This window comes from Hyperolius riggenbachi, chromosome 2, assembly GCF_040937935.1.
Source record: "Hyperolius riggenbachi isolate aHypRig1 chromosome 2, aHypRig1.pri, whole genome shotgun sequence".
NCBI classification, from domain to species: domain Eukaryota; kingdom Metazoa; phylum Chordata; class Amphibia; order Anura; family Hyperoliidae; genus Hyperolius; species Hyperolius riggenbachi.
The window spans coordinates 514,354,759-514,375,403 of NC_090647.1; the positions used below are offsets into that span (position 1 = coordinate 514,354,759).

The following is a 20,645-nucleotide window of genomic DNA, read 5'->3' on the forward strand; positions in this document are numbered from 1 at the left end:
TGCAAAGGTAATGCTGGGAATACACTGTTCGTTTTTAAGCTGACTAGATGGTTTAATAGATAATTTCCGACGTGTCCGATCTTGCTTTTGATCCTTTGGCCGCTCGTTTTCTGATAGAAGTGAATGCAAAAAGATAAGAAAAACGAGAGGAAGATAAGAATCGAGAGCTGAATCGAGCGGCAAAAACGATTGAGAGCAGAAACGCACCGTGTATTCCCAGCATTAGGCTGTCTATTACAGCTGCAAGCATTGTTGGGGAAAAGTTACGAACTACAGCAAAGTCCCGTTATCCGGAGCCTAGGCAATGGGAAGTCTCAACTAACCAGCATGCCTGAGGGGATAATGGTGATTGATTTGGGGGGTTTGCAGGGGTTTTGTTGGGCATTAAATACTTACCGAGTGTCCAACGCCATCTTCTAACCATCCTAGCGGCTTCCATGCACGGCTCCTGGCGTGTCAAGAAGACCAAACGCGGGTAAGGTGACATGTTGGTAGCCGTGCATTGAGGATGCCAGAAAGCTGTTCGGAGCTACAGGATGGTTAGTTGCATGAGGGGGATGGGATAGGGATGATGTGCTGTTTTGTCCGGTTGCCGAAGCAACCTGCAAGCACATGTATATGGCACCATGCGATCCCTGCTGGTGCTGGATACTGGGACTTAGCTGTAATTTTCCCACCCATAATTCATTAAATGACAAAATCTAATAAAAATTAGGTGTTTATCAGGCTTCGATGGTTATGAGTGGTTAACAGCCACCTAAAAAACTTTTTCCATGCAACCATAGGAAAACTGCCACACCCATGCAGGTGTGTATAAACGCTGCAGAATATGTCAGTACCTTATAAATTTATAATAATGGAAGGCCGGTGTCGTGGTTTTAGCCGGTAGGGATGGTCAATGATATGTTAATTCCACGTTGATGCTAATTTTGTGCTGGTGAACCTGTTAACAGCCATAAATGAGTTATCTCGCTTTAAGATATAGCACAAGAGTCTTGCCGGCTGAAGACAAACTCGGTGCACTGAGTTCTTGGAATGCATTGATATCTCTTTCCAAGCAGAAAACATAGAAACTGAAAGCAGAAGTCCTCTTTTGTCTCACACTGCCCCCTAGTGACAAGTGGCAATAAATACATGTTAAGGTGTACTCATTAGAAGCTAGGAAATCTAACAAAGAAAAAAAAAGTGCTGAAATTGGCCTGGAGCACTTTCAAGCCTCTAAATTAACTGGCTGCTAAAGAATCAATTTAGCTTGGATATGGACCAATGAAATGCTACAACTGCATTTGATTGGTCCGTTAAATCAGCATCTGCTCTGAATTATTAGCATCACACTGGCTATCCCTAGTTATGCAGTGTTTTTGGTGCAGTTACCGGCCTCCGATGCATGTATGTGTATGGAGCTTGGAGTGTACCACTGCGACCACAAAAGAGGCGGTGGTATGAGTTGGCTGCAACTGATGGGTCGCAAGGATGAAATACTGTGTAGAGCTGTGAGGGAAAAAATGCTCAGACCTTCCTTTCGTTATGTCCAATGCCTACAGTGACCTGAGCTTCTGTTTGATGAGGTATGAAATGCCGTGTCCTGTGAAGAGCTGGGCCTAGCTGACATGAATCTTGTCTTGTTTGTGTTGCAGCACCAGCAGACCTTCATAAATCAGCTGCGGGAGATCACTGGTATTAATGACCTGCAGGTACTTCAGCAAGCACTCAAGGTAAGTTCTGTTGCCTGATTTCATTATTGAATGTTACTATTGTCAGTAGCTGCTTCTAGCTGAAGATCACAGCCTGAAAGGTATGGGGCTCTGAATTCGGCCTGGTGCACACCGGGCGGCTTTTAAAGCGATCAGCAAACCGCCTCCGCCTTGGAAAACACTTAGCTAATGTATTTCAATGGGCTGGTGCACACCGGGGATTTGCTGTTTATAGCAAACCGCAAACGTGGCTGCAGCACTTTTTTGGGTTTGCAGAAGCGTTTCTGCCTCAAACTGCTCTGGAAAACGCTAGATCAGAGCGGTTTTCCTGGCGGTTTTGTTACAGAAGCTGTTCAGTAACAGCTTTTATTGTAACAATATGTGTAATCTGCTACACAAAAACGCTCCCAAAAACGCTAGGCATGTTTAGAAAACCTCTCTAAACATGCCTAGAATCCCTCTGAAATCTGCTCCAAAAACCTCTAGTGTTATGAGGATCTGCTAGCGGTTTTGGTGTGCACTGGGCCCCTCCTCCTGGCTGCAGCACTCGGGCCGGAGACCTGCTAAGCAATGCTGGGCGTGGAGGAATTCTGACTTTGTTCCAGCGTTTTTTTGTGCTGGACTCCTAAACAAACTGCAAGCTAACCGTGAAAGCAACTCACATTACATCAGTCTTGGTTATCCGGCACCGTCGGGGATTGGCTGATGACTGATAAGTGCTTTCTGGTTGCTTGAGACTCAATGTTAAAGGGAGACTTAAAGGACAGGTGCAAGGTGAAATAAAAAGCAGGATCTACTTACTCAGGGCTTTCTCCAGCCCCTGATGGCCGATTTGTCCCTCACCGCGGCTGTGGAGTCCTGGGGATCCCCTCCGTTTCAGATGCCGACTCCGCCAGGTCAGCATCTACTGTGTGGCCACTCGTGATTGCGCGCACGTGGTCTGGAGCATTCTGCACAGGTGCAATACTTCTGTGCCAGTACAGAACACTCCAGGCCACGTGAGAGTGATCTGAAACGGAGGGGATCCCTGGACACCTGAGCTGCGGCGAGGGGGACATATCGGCTGCCAGGAGCTGGAGGAAGCCCCAGGTAAGTAGATCATGTGTTTTTATTTTTTTTGTTTTCTTTTTCCCTCGCGCCTGACCTTTTTAAGTTGACTTACTTGGGGCTTCTTGCAGCCCCCTGGAGTCATCCTGTGCCCACAACGTTGGTCCGACTCCCTCTGGCAAGCAGGGGCGACCCCCGTAAATCTGGCCAGTCAGCGGCTACTGCGCGTGCGCGGCACTGAGCCGTGCGCATTCTGATCATGCTCCTGTGGCAGAGATTGCTCTGTGTGCACAGTATCGATTTTCACGTACTGCGCGAAACACTGACCACAGGGGGAATGAAGCGGGGAGGTGCGTGGCCCGGCCAGCATTGCAGGGGTCGTGGCTGCTTGCATGAATTCCCCCCCCCCCTCTTAGTTTTCATACTATTTTGGAAGGAATGATGTTTAAGGGCAGGAAACCTGAGATGATCGAATAACTTTTTTTTTTTTTTATACATACCTGGGGCTTCCTCCAGCCCCCCTGGTGCTGATTAGTCTCTTGCCATCCTCTGCTGCCTGCAGCCTCCTTAATCTGGCCCGGTAACTGCGGGAGTCGGGCTTACTGTGCATGCGTGGCCTGGCAGCTCGCGCTCCTCGATCATGCTCCCTTCAACGGTAGAGTTCTGTGCCTGCGCCGTACTACTATGCAGGCGTAGAAAGCTCCCAGCCGCGGGAGCGAGATGGGGGAGATCGCTTGGCCTTACTGTGCCTGTGCCCCAACTTGCCAAATTACCAAGCCGGATTGCGGAGGCTGCAGATGGCGGAGGAATGCGATGAGGGAGCGATCGGATCGAAGGGGGCTGAAGGAAGTCCCAGGTGTGTACAGTATGAAACGTTCAGCTCATTGCAATGAAACATGATACACTTCCTGCCATGCTACGGAAGTGTTCCAACTGACGCAGAAGATGGAGTGCATTACCAGAAGCAAAAGTCATTGGTAACATGCAAATTTTAAATTTCTGATGCAGATTTTCAGATGATGTATTTCCTGACCAGCAGTATACACATGACTGAAGGGTGCAAGTTTTTGAGGGCAAGTTGCTTCCAATTTCCCCGTCAGCACTGTCTGGGGCATAAAATAAAGTGTGTGTAATGATGCTGTGCGGTAGCCATTTTGCCGCTCGTAAATCGCATTGTGCCAAGTGTAACAGGAACCTTAAGGGACTGCCTCTTGGCCCTATTAATGCTACTGTTCAGCTGCCTGTACTGTCCTGCAGATTTCCCGATGATGTGGGTCATGGTGGAGGAGAGAGCAGCAGTCACGTGACCTCCGCTATTCCTCTCACAATAGGATCTAGTCAGTGCTGATTTTAATGCTTGGCGCTGCAGTGTGTAACATTGATTCCTGGAATTCAGCTTCAACATTGTATTAAGAATTTCCGGCATGCCCAGCGTCGGCCTTTTCACGATGTTAGCGGCTATGTTTACAGTGGCTTCGGTTGTACTTGCATATTGGTTTGGCTTCCTGAGGTAAAGAGTTTGCTGTTTTTTCCATGCTACTGAAGTAAGCCTTGCCCAAGCTTGCTTGTGCTTGAGGAGAGTTCGTTTGAAGCATTTGTTGATGCATGCAAGGCCTGGACACACGTGTTTGGAATGAACTCCAGCCAAAAGCAGTTCCGAAATCCCTTCGTTTGTCCTTGAAAATCTGGCACACAGCATGTTTGTAATATAACCTGTGAATAACAAGACTGTTGAGTGGTGTGTGCTACTTGAAGTGAGCGAGCCATGGGTTGCCTCCTTGGCACAGTTCAGTTGTATGTTTAGTGCAGTTAACGGATACGTGGCGTTGTGAACCTCTAATTATGTTTCCAAGCCACCACAGGAGGCCCAAATCCTCAAGTGCTTTAAGTGAAACTCTACATTAAACTATCCATGGGAAAATTTGTTAATACAATAAAAGGATTTGTTGCATTCCACTGAGGTGTCCTTCCTGTCACATTTATTTTCACTCACCCGGAGTGCTCTACAGGATCGGAAGGAGGTAGCGGTAGAGAGAAGCGGATCATAGTGGAAAGCAGGGCTGTGGAGTCGGCACAAAAATCATTTGACTCCTCAGTTTATGAAACTTCCGACTCCAGGTACCCAAAAATTGCTTTGACTCCTTGACTCTGAATCTCAGTGCTGCAGTACCATATGGCTGGATGTCGAGCCCTATCACGGGCAGGCCATGCATGGAGGGTTGTGGAGTCGGAGCATGTTTTGGGTACCTGGAGTCAGAGGTTTCATAAACTGAGGAGTTGGAGTCAGATGGTTTTTGTACCCACTCCACAGCCCTGAGTGGTCAATGGGCTGATAGGGGGTGGGTTGGCTGCATCCATTGCAGGAGTATCTCAATACGACTGGAATTAGAACCAAAGAATTGCTAGCAGGCAAGTATACATTTTATAGGAAACTAGGACACTCTGTCAGCAATAACACCCCTCTGTTTTAAAGCTAGCTGTTGTCTGTTTGATGCGCATACACGTACCGTACGCGCGCACATGCGCACGTACATACATGTTCGTAGTGTACACACACATGTACACCCACCCACACGTCTCGTTTTCCGGCCCCAACAGGGATCAGCTAATGGCGAATAAGTGTGCTTTTCGGTTTCTTGAGACTCTATATCCTTCTCAGTTTAGGTTCCCTTTAAAAATAGGCCCAGCAAATACAGTACTATACCTCACGCTATAAACCTACCATTAACTCTGTATTAAATGTTAAAAATCAGGGCTGTGGAGTCAGAGCAATGTTGGGTGCCTGGAGTCAGTGGTTTCATAAGCTGAAGCGTTTGAGTCTGATTTGGATTATTTTTGTACCAACTCAACTTTTTTTTTTTTTCTATTTTTAATATTTGGCGTAGAGGCTTGCGTGGGTCTAATTTTTCAGACCCGCAACCTGCTTTCTGGTGAATCTGCTACCTGCACCCGCAGACCTGCACCCGACCCACAACCTGATAAAAATCAAAAAGGGTACCCGAACCTGACCCGCATTTCGGGTAACCTGCGGGTACTCGCCCCGATGCAGGCCTCTAATTTGGTGCAGCAGTATGTTTTGTAGTGTCTCGGGGGGGGGGGGGGGGGGGGGAATAAATTGATAGTATCACATCATCATCTGGGGACAGGGCACCCACTCGTCAGAAGTGTAAGAGGTCCCCACAGGTTCCCCGACTGTCCCTTGACACTGCATGTGTATCCTAATGTGACCAGCTTCCTGTATGGCGGAAATCAGCCTTTCCTATATAGGCATCTTTATATACGCACTTGGAAGAGATGACAGATCACTTCCCAGGTCCTGAACAAAGACGAGGCCTGTTTTATCCTAGCAACCAATCACATTTTACTTTTTCTCCTTTTTCCCCCTCCCTACCATAATAGTGTGCGAGAATGAAAACAGGAATGTGACGAGTGTTTTAGTAACACACACACTTCTGTACACGTTGAATGAATACCTCATAATTTGTATTATTATCCTGGGATGGCCTTACTACATGGAGTTGCCTTTTTGTGATATTGTTCTATTTGCCCATAGAAGGATCTTCTTGTTGGTGTTCTGGTTTCCACGGCAGACTGAGTCATTGTTTATTTCCTTAGGAACCGCTCTAAATGCCAGGCGTAGGAGCTGCTTCATGTAGTTGCTCGGTGCACGAGACATATATATATATCTATATCTCGCTATAAACCCGAAAAGACAACGGGCAACTGTTGCCAGGTCCGCAGAAGACTCTTGTCTCTAGAACTGTGTATACCCGATACTTCTGTCTGAAATTACTATTCATGATCGGACCTGCTTAAAGGGAACTCAAGGTAAGAGGGATGTCGAGGCTGCCATATTTCCTTGTAAACTATGCCAGTTGCCTTGCAGCCCTGTTAATAATCTGGCATAAGTAGTGTCAGTCAAAACCCTGGAGAAGGCATACATGGCTAATGCAGTAAAACCTCAGTCGGAGTACCTGATCTGTTGCATGCTTGTTCAGGGTCTAGAACAGGATCAGAGCATCAGAATGACTGTCAGGCAACTGGTATTTTTTTAAAAGAAAATATGGCAGCCTTTATATCCCTCACCTCGGGTTACCTTTGGGGTCCGTTTCCACTAGCCGCCACGCGTGACTATTAGACACGCTGCTGCACTTCCTGGTCTGCAGGTACAGGAAGCCCTGCCTTGCACGGCTGTGGGATTCACTGCCTCCCGCACGGAAACGGATGGCAATGTCGGACGAATCACTAGGGCAAGTGATTCAGGCCGGCGGCATCATTAGTCCCTATGGCGGAGTTTCCCCGCAAGATTTGCCTGCGGGGATACTGTGCGTATTTGGCCCGGTTTCCGCGCTAGTGGAAACGTGCCCTCAACCCTCTCACAACCCGCTTGTTGTGCTGTATGGAAAGGGAAGGAGGCAAGACAGGCAGGTGATGCTCTGCTACTATAATGTGAAGAAATCTGCCTGTGAGGCCAAGTGCACACCAAAACCGCTAGCAGATCGTCAAAACGCTAGCGGTTTTGGGAGCAGAGAGACGATATTTGCCGGGTGCACACCGAGCGGATTTTGTATGTGATATGCTGGCCGCATCAGCATCCGCGTGGCTAATGTATCTCTATGGGCTGGTGCACACTGGCGGTTTGAGGTTTTAAGCAAACCGCAAACTTGCAGCAAGAGGCACGTTTTGCGGCTTGCTAAAAACCTCAAACCGCCGGTGTGCACCAGCCCATAGAGATACATTAGCCATGCGGATTTTCAAGCGGATGCGGCCGGCGGATCCGCCCAGTGTGCACTGGGCCTGAGATTGTTCAATTTTGTCTGTTGCTAATTCAACGCAATAAATGCAGGACCCCCAGATGAGGCTGTTTATCTGAAGAAGTAAGGAATAAATAGCCTAGGCTATACCTCTGTGGGAGGGCGGGACTACATACAATATACAGCATTATATACCTATAGGAAGAATTTCTGATGCTGAAACCAGGAAAGTTTCTGCTAAAGTGGTTATCCTGAATGTGCATTATACCATATTACAGTTCCTGTTCCTCTTTTTCATGTTTGTCTACACCAATGAGGTGATATTGGGCGTGTGCATACACATTGTATCCTCCGGTGATGTCACCATTAGGTGGGATCATTTTAAATCTTATGCATGTGTAATCCATACATTAGAGAACGTGGGCTGGTTAGTGTGGTAGACAGATGCAAGTTGTCACTCAGCACTTTCAAGCATGTTAGGTCGTGCCAGACTGCTTCCATTTACTGGAATCCACGAACAGATGCGTGTCCTTGTTTAACCGCTGATTGCTGCTTTCATAGCCCTGTTTCCTATGGATGACCGCTCTGTTATCTATTAGGATGTATGGAATCTGCCCTGCATGTTCTACTATAAAGTTGTTGTTTTGCAATGGCAAATCTAATTGAATCGAATCCCGATTGGACATGTCGGATTTAATCGGATCATAAATGGAGTCTTAATCGAATCGCACAAAGAATCTTCTTGTGTAGATTGGGCTTAAAGGATAAGCAACAGTATAATAACCTTTAAGAAAAACCTTTTATTTGTTACAGCTTACAGAACTCCTGCAATAAATCTGCAGCATCTACTTCCTGCTTTCATGGAAGCACACAAAGGGTTAACATCCTGTGTTTACATATTAGCTGTGTCTTCTTAAGACTGCCAAATTTCTGTGTTGACACAGCTGAGATATCAAATTATACTGTGATTACTTGAAGATGAGGGAGGAAGTGGGCCTCTTTTCCATGGACTGTTGATAGGCAGTGAAATGCCTCTCAAACTCTCACAACTTCTCACTGCTGCCTGGTGTCTGCTCATTGCTGCCTGGTAACTGCTTGCTGAGCACACAGCTCAACAGTCGGTGGAAAAGAGGCCTAAGACAGGCTCTTCTTTCTAAAAACAGCGCAGTTCTCTCTGTTTTCCTTGTTTCCTGTGCAAGTGTTCAGGTCCACTTTTAAGAGTAAAGGCTCATACACACATTAGACCATAGTCTTTTGAAAATGAAAGATCACAGACCAATTTTACCCCCTTCCATGTAGTATGAGAGCCATACTCTACACAGTCTATTCTATGGAGCTGAACTCCCCATCAGATAGAAATCTTTGCAAGATGCTGCACACAAAGATGCTGTAGACATTCAAAAGATCAGTATCTGCAAAAGATCTGTTCCTGCAAAAGATCCGTTCCTGCAAAATGCATTCATAGTCTATGATATCTGCAGATCATCATACACACCTTGTTTAACAGACATTCATCTGCAGATCAGATCCACCAGGATGGATTTTCAGATCTGCAGATGATTGTCTGATCTGCAGATGAATGTCACTTAAACATGGTGTGTATGAGGATCTGCAGATCTCATAGACTATGAATGCAATTTGCAGGAATGGATCTTTGGCAGGAACAGATCTTTTGCAGATACTGATCTTTTGTGTCTGTACAGCATCTGTGTGTGCAGCATTACATTATTTTCTCTGGAGTTCCTCTTTAAATGTCCCTTACTTTTGAGGAGTTCATGGAAATGTGGCTTTGCACAGTCTCTACACTCAGATTAAGTACAATCCTGCAGCGCCAAAGAGAGAACTACTATCGGATCAGTTGTAATGCTGAGATGCAGGTATACTTTTTTTTTTCTTATATATCCAGTCAAGATTTTACAAAAATGTTTGCTTTTATAGCAAACCACTCTCAAACCAAGCTACTCTCGTTCCAAGGTTTTACTGTATTTCAAAGATCAGAGGTGAAGTCAGCAGCATTGCATAGCCCATTGATGGCCGATTTTCCGTAGACCGATCTCCTTTTAAAATGAGGCTATTAAGCTCTTTCATCTCATGCTGAAAATATTGGTTACATAATCTGTGCTCTCTCTGTTCATCAGCTGCAGTGGGCGGCAGCTCTGTTCCGTGTGACATCACGTCTTGTTCAAATCTATCTTATTGCTGTGTGGTGCAATATATGGGATTAGGGTGTGACTGGGTATTGTACTTGTATAGCCTCTCACTGGGGGGTGACACTCCTGCTGCACTTCACAGATCATCTTGAAGGTAGATTATGGTAGTAGCAATAAATCAACAAGCCATGACATGAGATGTATGAAACATATTATTAAAGTGCGTACACACGCAAAATTGTTGGCAGTAAGGATCAGAGCTCGATCCCTGAGGTGACAGTTCAGAGGCCAATTTATGTACAGATGTGTTGCTAGCCTAGAGGATAGCAATGCTTTCTGTTGCTATGGAGGGAGAAGCGTGACAATTTCTTGGCAATGCAGCGGGGCCCCTTTTTTTTCAAGATAGATTCTCAACAATCAGCCACTGCTGGCCAACTACCAGCATGTGTATGAGTATGTGTAGACCTAACTAGTAGCTGGCTGAGGGAGTGTGAGATGTATGCTTTCTGCTCCCTCCTTTTTAGGCTGTGTATTAAAGGACAACTGAAGTGAGAGGGATATGGAGGCTGCCATATTTATTTCCTTGCCTGGCTGTTGCGCTGATCCTCTGCCTTTTTAAACTGGATCCGAGATGAAAAACTAACTATAACAAGTAACTTGTCTTCAAATCTTATCTAAAGTTTAGATAGTTTACACAGCAAATCTAGGTGCAAACAGCTGCAATAGAATATGATTATTTCTTCCTGTGATACAATGACAGCAGCCATAATGTTTGTAAACATTAAGCACAGCAAGCTTATCTGCATCTTCAGCACTCAGCCTGTGGGAAAAAACCTAATCCCCCCCCCCCCCCTCCTGCTCCCTCCTCCCCTCTGCCTCTGAAATCTCTGGCTAGTAATACCTCCCCCTCCTCCTGCCCAGACTGAGCTCCCATGAGCCCTTGCTACTGTCTGAAAATGCCTTGGCTCTCTGAAATGCTGTGGGCGAGGCTTGTTTAGATTATAGGGAATTAGAGTATTAAAACAAAAACAAAGTATTTGGCTTGAGGAATGCCCTATAAACAATAGGAAAGGAACACAATTATGCAATGAGTAAAAGTTCATCTCGGATCCACTTTAATACTTTTAGCTATAGACCCTGAACAAGCATGTAGCATATCGGGTGTTTCTTACATTGATATGACTTGATTAGCTGCATGCATGTTTCAGGTGTGTGATTCAGACACTACTGCAGCCAACTATAATCGGCAGGGCTGCCAGGCAACAGGTATTGTGTAAAAGGAAATAAATATGGCAGCCTCCATATACCACTCACCTCAGTTGTCCTTTAAGCTGGTGTGTTTCGGTAAAACTGATCTGCTTCTCAGACGAGCTAACCTACATCCACAGCAGACAGTGATGCCACTTTGCACACATTCTCTGGACGTTCGCGGCAGCTCTTGTAAGTTATGAGGCGAGGGCTCTATGGATTGAACTGGTTTTTCAAGCACATCCTATAGATAAATGATGCACACCCAGCCAACCACCCACATGATCTGAAAGATGATGATTCATCAGACTAGTCCACCACCTTCCATTGCCTGTGGTCCTGTTCTGACACTGCCTTGGCCATTGTAGGTGCTGTCAGTAGTGGCCATGGACCCACATGGGCTCTCTGACTAGCCTGCTGCTCTGCAGCCTCCACACACAGCATGGGGTCTTCTGACGCCTTTCTCTCAGGATCACAATAAGTTTGTACAGCAATTTCTGCTACAGTAACTTTCCTGTGGGCCAGAATTTTGCTCCCCACATACATCAGGGAGTCCTGGGCTTCCATGATCTGGTCACATATTGCCCACCTTTGGTAGGTACCATTACTGAAAATGCTGTGATCCACTAATGCATCAGGCAATCGCTGCAGGTGCAGGATACAGAGGACTTTGCAGTACTGCCTGATCACTTTGGTACCCAACCCATTTCATGTTTGTCCGCTGCCATTGCAACTGGTGTGACTCACTGCCGTGGGCGTTGGTATGTCCTTCGTTCACTTAGGGCCTGAGCCCACTAGCACAGTTGTGTCCGCTTTTCAGCATCTGTAACATTGATGTGTTGCTGAAAAGCGGACACAACTGTGTTAGTGGGCTCAGTCCCTTCACCTTTTGTCTGTCTGGATCTAAATTGCGCACACGTCCTATAAGAGTTTAGCTGTCTGACATGAACCGTAGACCTCTCCTATTGGATATCAGGATTTCAGCTGTCTGAAATGTTTGTTGTCTGGGATACAAATAGATTTATGAAATAATGGCACGTGTTTAACCACAATAATAAACAGGAAAATACTTGGGAAGTCGCACAGCTTTTTTCATTTGTGGCTTTGAGGGTCTTTTTACATTTTGGTACAATTTGCATGCGGAGTGGTGGCCGCTGCACCGCACTTTTACACTTTAGTATAAGCTGAAGATTGCGTCGACAGGGATATTGGCGGCAACCTGCCTTCAAAAAGTCTCACCCTTTAGTCACGTTTATGCTGCTGGACAGGACATACATAATCTGAAAATCTGCATCTGTGCATGCGCACACCACCGCTAACCAAAATTAAAAATTTGCACGTTAACATTGACTTTCATTGCTTCCAGTGCAGCGTGCAGTGCACGTTAACCACTTCAGCCTCAGCTACAGTATATCAACATCCTCTGAGACTTCATCTAAGCCACCAGGACGTAGATATACGTCTTGTAGCTGAAGCACAGCTGTGCATGATTGGGTTTGCTCCTGTGCAAAACCTCTGCCACTATCTGCTGCAGCACTAATTGGTGAAAAGTAATATGTTCCCTGAGCCAATAAGATTGATTTGTATCTTTAAAAATGCTTTTATTTCATTTAGTTGTCATAAGTAGCCATTAGGTTATTGCTGGTTAAATAGGGACATAGCTAAAACGTCAAAACTGCTCTGATCCATACGAGGGAAACAAGGTCTAGATGAGAAGAGGTTAATACACTGCAGCTTCTGCGTCAGCTGAAGCTCTTCTATTGCATCACAGGAAGTGTCATGTTCCATTTACTTTAATGGCCATTGCGATGAAATTACAAGTCACTGATTTGTGACTTGTAATTTCCCTTCACTGATTTGTGTCTTATGTCAGTGCCCTGATTTGTGGCTTGTAATCTCACTGCATTGATGTCTCTGGTGTCTTGTGTTTTCTTTGCAGGACAGTAATGGTAATCTGGAGTTAGCAGTCGCCTTTCTCACGGCAAATAATGCCAAACTCCCGCAGCCTGAAGAAGCCACGTACTACCAGACCGCGCTTCCCAACAACGACCGATACATCAGCGTGGGCAGCCAGGCCGACACAAGTAAGAGCTGCTAATGGTGTCCCCTACACACTGCTTTACCTAGTTACATAGTCTCATGGTTTTCTTGATTAGGTATGTATGAAATATTACAAAGTTTTATACACTTCTGCTCCACCTCCAGATAGTCAAATTTAATCCTTCTCGCAGATCAGTTTCATGCAGCTTGGAACTGGGCCAATTAGATTCACTTCCTGCCGGATCTGATAGGCCCAAGTCCAACCTTCATTACTCAAGCCAGGATTTTTAGCATCTCGCTGAACATAACTTATACATTCGCTCGTGTGGTCAGAACTGTATAATGGCCAAGGGCATTTTGTTTAGACCTAAATATACTGTTCACATGGTCATGGTCTAAACTCCAGTGGTCCAGCCCAGTGGGCGTGCCCTTAATTACCTTCCCCAGCCATGTGAGCTGCTCTCATCTCTAGTATTGGTGCTCTGGTGCATTTGTACCCCAATAGCACAGTTTCTTGAATAGACTTCCTGACCTGCAGAGTAGGGAGATGCAAATATGAGTTGATGCAGAACTATGCAAATTTGTTTTGTGCAAATTTATGTGCATTGAATATGGAGTAATGGAATCCCACGTCAGCTCTATTTGACTTGTCCTTTTTTCAAGCTTTATAAAAAATGTGCATAATTTTTGCATAAACTCAGAATTGTTTGCATCTCCTTGACCTTCCATACGGCTGAAACCGAGCCTTTATTAATGTTGTGTCCTGGTTATTAAATATGTGCATACAAATTAAACACTTAATATGCCTACATTAGCCAATTTTTGTACTGGGGGCAGTATCTCTGAATCCTCTAAATCTTAATCTGAAGTACCAGGTGCATAGATATTCGTTCTCTGCGTGCAGTGAACAGGCTGCACAATCTTGTGCATGCACTCGCGCTCCCGGCGGCTCCAAAGGCAGCATTGATTGGTGCAAGGGAACATGTGCTCAATGAGCCAATCTGTGCCTGGTTTTTTTTTGTTTATATTTTTGTTTGTTTTGGGATATTTTTTTTTTTTATATGTGATCACGGTTTTACAGCAATGTAACAGTGGTCAATTGGACGCGAGACTCGCATTTTCTTTTTCTGCTTCTCCGCACAAAGGTGTGAGTCTCATGCGCACACTCCCGGAAGAACATTTACAAAGCATGGAATAAACGTGTGCGTCACCATTGAGAAGCATTGCGTGGTCCCAGCATTAAAGCAAACCAGTGCTGCGGCGCAAGCGTGGCGAGTACCTGATTAGTAGCAAAAAGCCATGCACAAGTAGCTTTTTCAATAAATGCAGCGTTGGTAAGCCGTTAAAGTGCCTCTTGGGCCGTGTACACATTTGCAACTGATGACGCGCTATGTTGCTTTGTGGGGGAGCGACCACAAGCGGCGTGTGTGATGTCATGCAACAAGCGGGGGAGCGGCACAAACTATGGTATTGGCATTGCTGGAATTGAATAGATCGGCCTGGTGGATCGCTCGGGGCTCCCCAGCTGCCACACACGATTGTCGGCTGAAGCGGTCGTTATGGTCATTATCAGCTGCCTCAGGCGTGTATGAGGCTTTACTTATTCATGATTACTTCAACATGAAACAACCTAGCTCCTGAATTCATCATAAACTTGTTCAAAATGTCTTAATGAAAAGTATGTAAAAATAAAATCCTTCCCCAGCTGTTTATTGGTAAATACGTTCTTAAACATAGGCTTGGCAGCCAGGATGGTTACTGCTGCAAGGCTCGGGCCTACTCCCTGTGGCCACAAGCTGTCAGCGCCGTGCTTCAGCCTTATTTGCAGAGCCAAATCACTGACGTCCGCCTTAAACATCGGTATTTAACATGCTGCAGCGTGGATTCAGATGTGTTCGTCGCTTATCAAGTATGCAAATGAAACCTCGAAGCTGCATAATTAAAACCTGCTGGGAAGATTTGTGTGGCATCCTGACAGGTTATTTTTTTCCTGTATGAAGATTAATTTATGCTGGCTATGACTGCTTCATCTGTTAATGAAGATCAGTTACAGCGGCGATGAACATGCATGCGCTCCGCCGAGACCTTGTGTGCTCTCTGCAAGTACCTCCTGTGCTCGCCCATCAGCTCCCTATATGGACTTCATACATGCAGGACTTCTGTGTGGCATAAAGCTTGTGTACCTGTGTGTAGAGTTACACCTAAAATGCAACCAAACCCACAACTGATCAAGGCAAATTCTAATAGCAGTCAGGATGATTAGTGAATAGGAACAGTGTATTATAGGGTGAAAGGGGTGGACAGAATAACTGCTTCATGGACAATATGTGCTTGGAACTGAAAGGACCACTGAAGTGAGAGGGATATGGAGGCTGCCATATTATATTTCCTTTTAAGCAAAACCATTTTCCTGGCAGCCCTGCTGATCTTTCAGGCATCGGTAGTATCCGAATCACACACCTAGAAACAAGCATGTGGCTATCCAGGCAGACTTCAGACTTCACTGCATGATTGATCAGGGTCTGTGACAAAACAACCTGAGGTGAGCTCGTAGAGTAAAAAAAAAAAAAAAAAAAGTAGGCTACCTGATCCGGGTGAGTGAATCAGGTGGCCGCAAAAAACGCCGCTCCTGTGGGCTGCACTGGCCCACTTTCCCTTTTGTGACCTCTGGGTTACAGCTGTTAGACTGTGTGTCTTTCTCACAGCATGCAGGGAGGTAGGGGAGCAGCAGAGGGCGTGGCCAGTGAGAGCTGCCCAATGGTCACTCTGGAAACCCTGCAGGGGAATCCCTCCCCCCTATGTTTTCCTCAGAGATGGCAACAAATATTGTCAATCTCGGTCGGCAGTGGGGGGCAGAGAGTGGGGGAGGGGGGGGGGCAGAGAGCGGCGGTGTGGGGACACAGAGGCATGTTATGAGGCAGAGAACATCCCATCTGCTCCCCACAAACCGCCTCGGTTTCTCGGTGGCCATAGATCATACAGAGTATATTGTCTTGTCACTTAACTGTCCCTCAGGGGCTCACAATCCATGGTCATGTCTACATATGCAGTGTGTTTATCATAGTCTAGGGCCGGTTTAGGGGATGCCAATTAACCTATCTGTATGTTTTTGGGATGTGGGAGGAATCCGGCATGCTCGGAGGAAACCCACACAGACACATGGAGAACATACAAACTCTGTGCAGATAATCGCTGTTTCAGTGAATATCTGTGATAAGCAGCAAAGTCTAGGGATTAGAACGGTTTTACTTAGTGCAGGTCTTTGCTTCCAGTGTGTCAGTGGTGTTCCCTTTAAGTCCAGCCTTGGTAATCTAAACCACATTTCCATGTGAAGGTTCTCAGGAACAGCTGATTTCCTGTCCCTCGTAAGACGAGAGAAGATGCCAAAAGGATTGTTCCCTCCGTGGAATGTTATTTTGTCTGAATGTCAAACTATAACCTATAGACCGGCCATATGTGGGCGTTTTCATGCTCTAGTAATAAGTCCAGGTAGTAGACTATATGTGTGACGTTGGCACAAGGTTTATTGTATTTTTGGTCATGTGCATTTGATGTATTGCCATCACCTCAGTAACTGAAGTAATAACTGGATCCTTCCCTTGTCTCTGCCAGATGTGATCGATCTGACTGGTGACGATAAAGACGACCTTCAGAGGGCGATAGCGCTGAGCCTGGAAGAGTCAAGCAGGACGTTCAGAGAGACGGGCATTACTGACGAGGAACAAGCCATCAGCAGGTACAGCAAAGGAACTCTATTCAGCTGCTATACTCAGGTTTTTAACCTGTCTTTTACCATTATTGATCCTTTCATTTGTTCTTAAAGTTGACCTGTGACTTTTAAATAAGACAAAACGGATGCTATCTCTGGATGGGGAAACCTCTGCGTCCTAATGAGGCTTCTACTGTCCTCCTACCTCAGTGCATTCCAGGGCTGGGACCCCTGAATAGGGGACTCCTTACGTATGGCCACTAGCATCGTCCAGCTCAGGCTCTGACAGAAATGGCCACGCCCAATCAGATCCACTTCTTTTGCTGCAGGGCTACTTTAACCACTTAAAGGAGAACTGTAGTGAGAGGTATATGGAGGCTGCCATATTGATTTCCTTTTAAGCAATACTAGTTACATGGTAGCCCTGCTTAGCTATCTGCCTGCAGAATCACACCAGAAACCAGCATGCAGCTAATGATGTCAGATCTGATAAAAATGTCAATCACCTGATCTGCTGCAAGCTTGGTCCAGGGCTAAAAGTATTAGAGGCAGGGGATCAGCAGGATAGCCATGCAACTGATATTGCTTAAAAGGAAATCTGCATGGCAGCCTCCATATACCTCTCACTACAGTTCTCCTTTAAGGACCGCAGGCTTACACCCCACTAGTAACCAGGCTATTTATTACAGTTCAGGCATCTGCAGGTTTAACAGCTCGCTGCAGGGCTATACATTTTGGCACACAAATGAGTCTCTCTCCCCCCCCCCCCCCCCCCATTTCTGCCCACCAACAGAGCTTTTTGTTGATGGGTTCCGATCGGTGCTGCAGGTTTTGTTTTTATTTTTAATAAAAGTGCCTGCCAGCAATGATCGCCGCTGGCAGACTGTTGACGGAGCGGTGCTCTGTCACTCGAGTGGGGATGCTCGTGTATCCGCACGTGCATTCCCCACTACTCTCCTCCCCCAGGACTTGACGCCAATCTGCGTTAGGCAGTCGTAAGATGGTTAAAAAGGGATGAAGTGCTGTCTGTATAATAAATTAATAATAAATACTAAATTGGCATCCTCACAATACATTTTTAGAAGTGTCTGAAGCATGCCACCACTGTTTCCTGCCCTAAGCAAAATACTGGAAGGGTTAGTGGCAGCGTACACAACACACCGTGTGGATGGGGTGAAGGGGGTTTTGTCCAGCCTTGCACATTTTGCAGACGGAAATGGGGCTGTGCACTCATTCTGTGTATGTGTCCTTCCAATTAACTTTTGGTTGATATCCATTCGGAAATGTAAAAGAAATCTTATTGGAATGTGAACAAAAATTGCATGTGTATGTACGCTAGCTTCTTCTATATCTGTATGATGCCAGGTCTGATTATCGATCTGATCACTTGCTCAAATCAGATCTGAAGTGTAAATTGCATGGCGTGTACGCGGCTTCATCTACACACTGTATTTGCATGTGAACTGATAACGCGTGTTTGTATATCTCGCTGCAGGGTGCTGGAAGCCAGTATAGCTGAAAACAAGGCCAGCTTAAAGCGGACGCACACCGAGGTGTGGAGCGACTCGCCCAATCCTTATGATCGCAAGCGACAAGACAATTGTCCTGTGGGATTAAAGAATGTGGGGAACACTTGTTGGTTCAGCGCAGTCATTCAGGTGAGCACAGTAAATCCAGCAAGCTTTATTCAAAAGGACCTGTCCGTTTTATTTATGTGCCTTCATCTATTAACCGGTTCTGGACGACTCCGCCTCTCGCCAATCCAACGACTCTGCAGCCACTCATTCTGCTGTCAGTGACAGCAGAGATCCAGAAAGGATGGTGGTCAGAGTTTGGTTCTGTTCACATTATGGGGCTGATTCACAAAGCTTTTCTGTTGAATGATCTCACCTCACTAATTAACTCAAAATTTCTCTCTCCAAAAATGACTTAAAGTGGGCCTAAACTCAGAAATTCATATCTGCTCTAAAAGATAAGCAACAGCAAAATAACCTCTAAAGGACACCGGAAGCGAGATTTCTTTTTGATGCCTGGCAGCCCTGCTGATTTATTTCGCCGCAGCAGTGTCTACATAACGCCAGAAACAAGCATGCGGCTAATCTTGTCGGATCTGACAATGTCAAACAATTGACCTGCTGCATGCTTGTTCAGGGTCTATGTCTATTAGAGGCAGAGGATCAGCAGGACTGCCAGGCAATTAGTATTACTTAAATGGAAATAAATATGGCAGCCTCTATATCCCTCTCACTTCAGTTGTCCTTTAAAGAGACACTGAAGCGAAAAAAAAATATGATATAGTGAATTGGTTGTGTACTATGAATAATTACTAGAAGATTAGCAGCAAAGAAAATATTCTCATACTTTTATTTTCAGGTATATAGTGTTGTTTCTAACATTGCATCATTCTATAATATGTGCACATTACACAACACTCAGCATTCAAAATGAGTCTTTCAGAGCAGTCTGTGAAGTAATGACCTCTCCTCTAGCAGAGGAAAAGTAAATAGTCCAGGAACAGTTGAGATAATAAAAGTCAGATAACAGCCCTCTCCACGACTAACTTAGTTGGAGAGCTTAATGGCTTGTTTGCATAGAGCTAACAACTGGAGTTTCTCAACTCTTCCTGTACTGGAAACAATTAGACTGATGTATCTGATCTTAATGTTTTATTTCTTAGCTGTGCTACACATACAAATCATAATATCATCATTTTTTTTTTCGCTTCAGTGTCTCTTTAAAGAAAAGCATTTCTTTGTTGCAGCTTGCAGAACCCCTACAATAAATCTACAGTGTCACCTGGTTTCATGGGAGTACAGAAAGGGTTAACTTTCTGTGTTTACATATTTGCACAGAACACAGCTGACCGCTCAAATTACACTTGCTGATTACTTGCAGTTAAAGGAGAACTACAGTTCTCTGTGAGAGGCATATGGAGGCTGCCATATTTATTTCCATTTAAGCAATACCAGTTGCCTGGCTATCTTGCTAATCCTCTGCCTCTAATACTTTCAGGCATAGGCCCTGAACAAGCATGCAGCAGATCAGGTGTTTCTGACAAATTTGACAGATATGACAAGATTAGCTACATGCTTGTTTCTGGTGTGATTCAGACATGTCTTCAGCCAAATAGACCAGCAGGGCTGCCAGGTAACTGGTATTGCTTAAAAGGAAATAAATATGGCAGCCTCCATATACCTTTCACTGCAGTTCTCCTTTAAGGGAGAAAGACAGGCTGTTCTCTCAACACACACAGGGTGGATTGCTCTGTGTTTTCCTTGTTTCCTGTGCAAGAGTTTAGGTCTGCTTTAGTTAATGATTCATCTCTCCTTATCTAACTTAAAACGTGAGTTAATTCAAATAATCCATGAGTTCTCTCCGTATTGGACTTGCTTAACCCATTATTTATCTCTCCTTATCGGTTTGTCTCATGCATTATGCTAGGTACACACAATACAATTTTCTGACAGATTTACTGTCAGATCGATTATTTCCAACAGGTCTAATCTGATTTCCGATCAACTTTCCATAGAAGTGAAAGGAAAATCAGAGCAGATCTGTTAGAAATAATCGATCTGACAGTAAATCTGTCGTTATGTATCGTGTGTAGCTAGCATGAACACTCCTTATAGTTAAGGTGCAAAATTTAAATCAGCTTTGTGAATCAAGCCTAACACACACCATACAATCTTGGTTGTTCAATCTGACCATTTTCATGTAGTATAAGAGCTTATCCAATCAATCATATCCAATCAATCATTCAAGGTATTTTCAATCTGTTGGCCCTTATACTACATAGATTTGGTAAATTTGTACAACCAAGATTGTATGGTGTGGGATGAGCTAAAAGTGCTAACAATGTTGTATGCATTCAAATGTACATCCTTCATCTATTGATACATGTGTATTTTAGTATGTTTTGTGATTATACCTTGCGGTGTCTCACAGACACTACATTCCTCTAGTATGAGTAAGCTCCTCTGAGCGGCTCACTGACTGATCTAGT

General features: G+C 45.1%; 1 protein-coding gene across 3 annotated transcripts in view; it reads left to right on the top strand.

The window, feature by feature from the left end:
• USP25 (ubiquitin specific peptidase 25) overlaps positions 1–20,645 on the top strand; it is a 145,709-nt gene that overhangs the window by 42,123 nt on the left and 82,941 nt on the right. For all 3 annotated transcript variants that reach the window (XM_068270563.1, XM_068270562.1, XM_068270564.1), the window contains exons 2-5: positions 1,638–1,715; positions 12,833–12,977; positions 16,546–16,669; positions 18,138–18,300. In XM_068270563.1, coding sequence (XP_068126664.1) covers positions 1,638–1,715; positions 12,833–12,977; positions 16,546–16,669; positions 18,138–18,300 — 510 coding nt within the window. The remainder of the gene's footprint in view (positions 1–1,637; positions 1,716–12,832; positions 12,978–16,545; positions 16,670–18,137; positions 18,301–20,645) is intronic.